This window comes from Dermacentor albipictus, chromosome 6 (genome assembly GCF_038994185.2).
Source record: "Dermacentor albipictus isolate Rhodes 1998 colony chromosome 6, USDA_Dalb.pri_finalv2, whole genome shotgun sequence".
NCBI classification, from domain to species: Eukaryota; Metazoa; Arthropoda; class Arachnida; order Ixodida; family Ixodidae; genus Dermacentor; species Dermacentor albipictus.
In genome coordinates this window covers 109,364,394-109,370,393 of record NC_091826.1, presented here as the reverse complement: position 1 = coordinate 109,370,393, position 6,000 = coordinate 109,364,394, and the positions used below count along the sequence as shown (strand labels likewise).

At 43.3% G+C, this 6,000-nt stretch overlaps 1 protein-coding gene across 3 annotated transcripts in view; it reads right to left on the bottom strand.

Moving 5' to 3' along the window:
- Positions 1-270: 270 nt before the first annotated feature.
- LOC135904974 (serine/threonine-protein kinase TBK1-like) overlaps positions 271-6,000 on the bottom strand; it is a 151,334-nt gene continuing 145,604 nt past the window's right edge. For 2 of the 3 annotated variants that reach the window (XM_065435967.1, XM_065435966.2), the window contains exon 21: positions 271-2,929. In XM_065435967.1, coding sequence (XP_065292039.1) covers positions 2,878-2,929 — 52 coding nt within the window. In that variant the 3' untranslated portion in view covers positions 271-2,877. The remainder of the gene's footprint in view (positions 2,930-6,000) is intronic. The other variant, XR_010565273.2, reaches the window with a different exon arrangement.

Here is a 6,000-nt window from a genome sequence, read left to right as displayed (position 1 = left end):
GACAACTAGGAAGCCTTGAATTGGTACCAACATTTCAACGAGAATACTTGCCCTCATCTATATCTTAAATAGGAAAACCCTTTCGCCAAGGCGTTGGCAATACATCACAGCTTCTTCGTCGTCATTCTTTAGTTCCCACTACAGCTACTACACATGCTTCCTTAGGGAGCAGAGTCGTGTGAAAGTCTGCCATCCTGTGAGCAAAGTGAACTGAGGTTGAGAGAGAAAGCCACACGCATATAGGGGGCAGGCTTCTTGTGACACCAGCAATGAATTTAGCTGCTTTATTTGGAACACTTGTGAACCACTTTATTATGAACTAAACACAGACAAGCTTCACCAGTTGTTTGTGTCTTTCTCAGCAAATAAAAATATCCCACTGTATGCATAGAGATATCACCTTGCACAGGATCCTTCACTGCACACAGCTGTCTGCTGTTACAAATCAATCTGAAAATCTTGAATGAGTAAAAAATATGAAAAACAAAACAAAAGGGTCATCGTCTGAATCGGCCGCAGGAGATCAAAGCAAGAGAGTCACTTTGGAAGTAGCCGCCTGGGTATTGGCAATCAATGAAAGTGTCAAAATATGGTGTTGCAGCAGTGCTGCCATCACCAACTTTCGTCTATTCATGTCTTAGTGGCAGCTTCTCTGCACCACATGACTGCTTCTTCAACCATGCGGGAGCCGCACAAATAAAGTTTCATTCCTACATCTTTCCATTTTTCTAACCTCTCTGAGCAACCTTGAAGGAACAATGCAAACCCCTGCCTGCAGGAGCCACCACTAACATGCGTCATCAAACAATGACCCTTGTTATTTCTTGTGGCCAACGCTAATTCACTTCAGGAAAAACATTCCATTAGCCACGGCATATGACAGCACAAGAATAAATGATTGCACGATGGTTGACAGGATTTCAACACTCAATGGTTTACAGAGACGACAATTCACAAGCTTTCCACACCTCTATCAATCAACATTTCATTACAATTCCATTGCCTCTGGCCTACTAGGATAACAATAACATGCAAATACCTAGGCATGACCTAATTTAATGCATTTGATTTGTTAGAGATGCTCAAGCAATCCTTACAGACTTGATTGCTCAGAGATGAAAACAATGCTTCCCGACAAAATGAGAAACCATCTTCAATTCTACAGATAGACTAATCACATCAACGGAAAAAAGAAGAGACAGAAAGTGACAGGCTTTATTTTGATTAGCATAACAAAGGACAGTGTAAATGGCTTGATCACTTATCATAATTTTGTTATTCGTGTGTTACAGGCAAGATTATTACGAAAAAAAAAACAAATCAATTTCCCCTAATGATTGGCCAGCCAGAATACAAAAGCACAGTCATTACAAAATACAGCCCCTAGTATGTCAACGTATGTGTCAAATGCAAAAATGAGCTCACGTAACTTGCATGCACTCTCATTCAACTGTTTCCGGGGGTTTCAGCAAAATAAGTTACGTAGGAAATTGACAATCACGGCAGTTACTTTGGAACACAATCAGGATCTCGTGGCACGGAGCACTCTACATTTACTTCATGCACTTAAAAGTTTCTTGACAATCAATAAATCAATCAACACTATCATTAAACTAAGTATTGTACTGTTTTCATGTAGGAAGGCTTTAATTCAAATAGACAGCAACATCACATTGAAGGAAAATTAATGAAGGGGGCTACAAATAGGTACACAACCAAACACCAGCATCTTTTCCAACACAGCCACAGTGGTGCAAGACAAGGCTTTACATCAGGCTTAATTAGGCCTAACTCCAATATCTAGTTGGAAATATGCAGAAACACTCTCTCTAGGTAATCTTCTCCATGTGATTTATCTCCTCCATCAACAGCGGAAGAGCCACTTCAAAAAACATACAACTCTCACTAGATAAACGAGAGACAATTTTCTAAGCTTTTCTCATTTAAAAATTTTAATGTTTCCTTAATTTCTAAATACTAAAGGGCTCCTCACCAGGCGCCATAGCAAAATTTGGTCATATGCTGCAAGTTGTTATATGTCTTCTAGGGAGCGTTCTGCAGCAAAAAATTTTCAATTCGGCTCATTAATAGCCGAGATATAAATATTTCAGTGCCGCGAACCCATGACTTCAGCGGGCGGGCTCCATTGCCAAGCGAGACGCTCTCTCCACTTGCCCTGTCTAGCCTTCACAAGCGAAATTCCTTTTCTGCATTCTCCCATACCAGACCTCAAGGATCGCGTGGCGCATATGTCACAGGCCTTCATTTTTTTCTCGTTTTTTTTTTTTTTCGGCATTACACCCTTCCACTGACAGCGTTGCGCGCGAGCTGTTGTCTCATTTGGGCAGCGCACAATTTTTCCCGCTGTGCACAAGGACACATGATGTGTCCTTGTGCATTGTATGCTCTGTGCTTGTCAGCTCAAAATGGCCAGACCTGGTGAGGGGCGCTATAAAGGAACAAGATCAAAATTGTGCTACCATCTGTCATGAAAATTCTTGACTTTCAACACAGTTCATGCAACTAGCCTCAATGGTTGTCCTAAATACAGTATCTCTACATTTTCCATGTGCTTCAACAGGAAGTTGGATCTGAGATAAAGCAACCACCTTAATAAGGTCACAGCACAATAGTGATCTCAAGTCGACTTTACGTAAAATTATGGATCGCCGCACATATAATCACGCATCGCAGGATGGTCCACGAATCTGTACATTTACATATCTGCACTTCAAGTGTGACATCAACAATATGCATTGAAGGGCACAGTTCTTAATACTGCCGCGGGCAGGTAACAGATGTGATAACATGCTACTGCAATACCACTTAAGGCCACATGCCACCAATGATCATTTGCATTTGTGGAGGCCTGCCAGGTCACGAGTCCTCACCAGCTGCTGCCTGAGGTGGGAATGGCAGCTCAAAGAGCCTGCAAGAACAGCAGGACACAGAAACATTGCAGCCCAGTTAGACACACCGTGAATTATGACCATCCAGATGATCAGTGAAGTGACAATGAAAAAATGGTGCCCTGAAGGGTATTCACCAACTACAACAGCACTATTTATATCCACTGCAGGAGGAAGGCCTCTCCCTGAAACTGCCAATTATCCCTGGTTTGTGCCCATGAACTGAACTCCAGCCTTGCCTGCAAGTTTACTATTGCACTATTGCATATATATCACTATTGCACCACCCAATTCTCTGCCATTCTCTACTGTGCTTCCCATTTCTTGGAACCCTTTCTGCAGCTGTAGTTTTGTAACCCTAGCATAGTTATCAATGGTTATCTGCTCAATGCATTACATGCCAAACTCCATTACTTCCTCTTAACTCTTGAGGATCTATGCCATAAAAATAAGGCGCCGCAAACAAGTCCCAAATGGTCGGTGTCATATGTTTATGGCGCCCTCTGCACGTTTGAAAAATGCACCAGTTTCTAAACTATTTGTTGCCCAGCAAGTGCCTCCTGCCAACCTGTCTGGATACAATGATTTTTGTTTTCTCCGCAGTCTGCCGGTTTTCATTCCATGGCTTTTTTACACTGATGTTTCAGTGGCCGCTCACACATCCACACATGCGAGGGCATGCAGCAGGTTTAGTTTCGTATCGCAGGGTGTTTCTGTTCGTTTGCACCTAAAAATTGATGTCTATCGGGCTTCTGATCTCTCAAAAGATCACTGCTAGACGCTTGCTCATGCGTTGCTCACAGAGATGTGATTACATCTTTTCGCAGGTGGGCGCCGGTATATACAAACGATGCTGCCGTGCCAGCCTTCCTTTTCTCTGCACTTGGCTCGCAAAAGCTGACCTCCCCTCATTAGCGACGGAACGAAGATTAGTGCAGGTTTCTGACTAGTTTGGTTTTTCCGACAGGCACACAACCATCTAGTTTTCTTGTGTGTGCTCATATTTACAGTTCGATTACGCTACAGGAATGCACGCTGGTTGCTTGCTGCAAGTGCGTCGAGCGGTGATTCCTCCAACACGACTACTTCCCAAGTGCCGAATCGGAATACATCTATTTCAGTGTATCAACTTTTTTATTCTTACTATAAGTATTTATAGAAGCCCATCTGCATTCATGAATAAACAATGCGTAGTTACCTATGGAAAATATTTTTTTGCCACTTTATGGTCACTAAAAAAATTGCAGTAAATTTTTTTTTTCGAAGTAGGTCAATCTGAAGATTTTAAATCTGCAATAAAAAAATTTTACCCTGGGGGTGACGTCCCATTTGGTGAAAAAACTTTACCCTCAAAGGGTTAATCTCAACTAGAACATTGGCTACCCTCTCTAGCTCTGTAATCCACATCACTGCCTTCCTGTCTCTTAATGTTGTGGCAACCTTTTTTTTTTTTTTTTTTCCAATCCGCAACCTTCTTGCAGAGCCTTTCATTCACTCTACTACTTTTCACACATCAATTTAGTGTGGACACTACAGGGATGGGAATGCCCAGGGTCACTTTGTTGCAATTTTTGGAGCTGATAATATGTCCTCCTGGAGCAGATCGGAGCAGACAAATTTTGATTTTTGGAGCAGTCTGTAGCATATATATATTATAATTGGAGCAATATGGAGCATGCAAATTTAGAGCATTATTACAATTAAGTGGGGCAACAGCCACTGAAGCATTGAAAAAGTGCTGAAGAGAAGAAAGTTGAAGGCATTTATCGTACTATTTTTGTATTAGCTGCTGGTGAAGTGACTGGAAGCATGTTCCAACAGAAATTGTGGAGCTAGGGTTAGTGAACACCACAGTGGCTTATTCAAGGACATTTCTAGGTGGTGTGACAGCACCGACTAGCTCAAACCAAGATTTTGCATGTCACTGACTTCACTTTACCACTCACCAGACTAACTATACGCACCTAGCTATCTGAAGTTCCCATAGAATGATTAGGTGCAAGCCCCCCTGAATAAGCTAAAGGAAGCAGCATTCCTCCTCTCTTGGCCTCTCCTTTACCGAGTCCCCTTGTCATTCGCCCTCTCAGTTTGCACTTTTTGATTGCAGCAACTGCACAGCACAGCAATTTGGTCCATGCAATATCAGCATTCGCGATCACCCCTATCATGGGACTGCACAAGGCGATCTAAAGCAACTGTGATAGCACCAGCATGAGTTAAAACAAAAAAACAAAGGAACCGAAGGGCACTGATGCTCGTGCGAGTTTTCGCAAAAGCGATGCTGGCCCAATGACTCCACTCCGCCAACAGGGAGGCACGGATAAGCCCCTGACCTCCTAGCCTGCCTTCGCTCGCTGGATCGAGTGGCCAGATAAAAGAATGTTGCTACCTTCAGTTTTATCAGGATCCTTCTGTACTTCTCAAGGACCCTGGTTTTATTCACGGGGCTTACTGGGTGTGGTTGTTCGTGCCCACTGGAAATTAGAATGCAAAAGTTGCTTTTATGTACGCACGCTCCAAGACCAAAGACACAATACCCTGCACCATGCCGGTGACCTTTCGCTAAAGCGTGCCAAAGCCAAAGCTGTTCTGATGCACCGTGGCACAATTTACATCATTTTTCCACTTTCGGCACAAGAATTTGCTTAAATATCAAAATGGCAAAATGGTCGAATTTAGAAAAGTGAGCACCACCTGTGGTGCCAAGGACATTAGAGAATTTTGAGGGCTAGTGTCGGTTCTGGAGGTTGTACGCTGCGCAGCTAGATATGACTACAGTAGGTGACCGCAGTAGGATGCCACGAAGAACTTGCCCGCCATTGAAGTGCTCGGAAAACTGCAAGCTCCGATTGGTCTCTGTGGGAGAGCGTGGTGACACAAGCTAGCCTGAACTCACGCCACTCGTACTTCGACGCACATGAAATGTCTTGCCCTGTCTGCACAAGCTGTCCCTGTTCCCATAAACGTGTGGGGTTACCAGCTGATGCTTTCTTTCGCGGGCTCTTCAGCTACACTTGTTAATGCAACCTCCATTCTGTTAGAAATGTGTGAGAGGTCATCTGCTCGTTAAATGTGTGAAGGACTTGTAAAG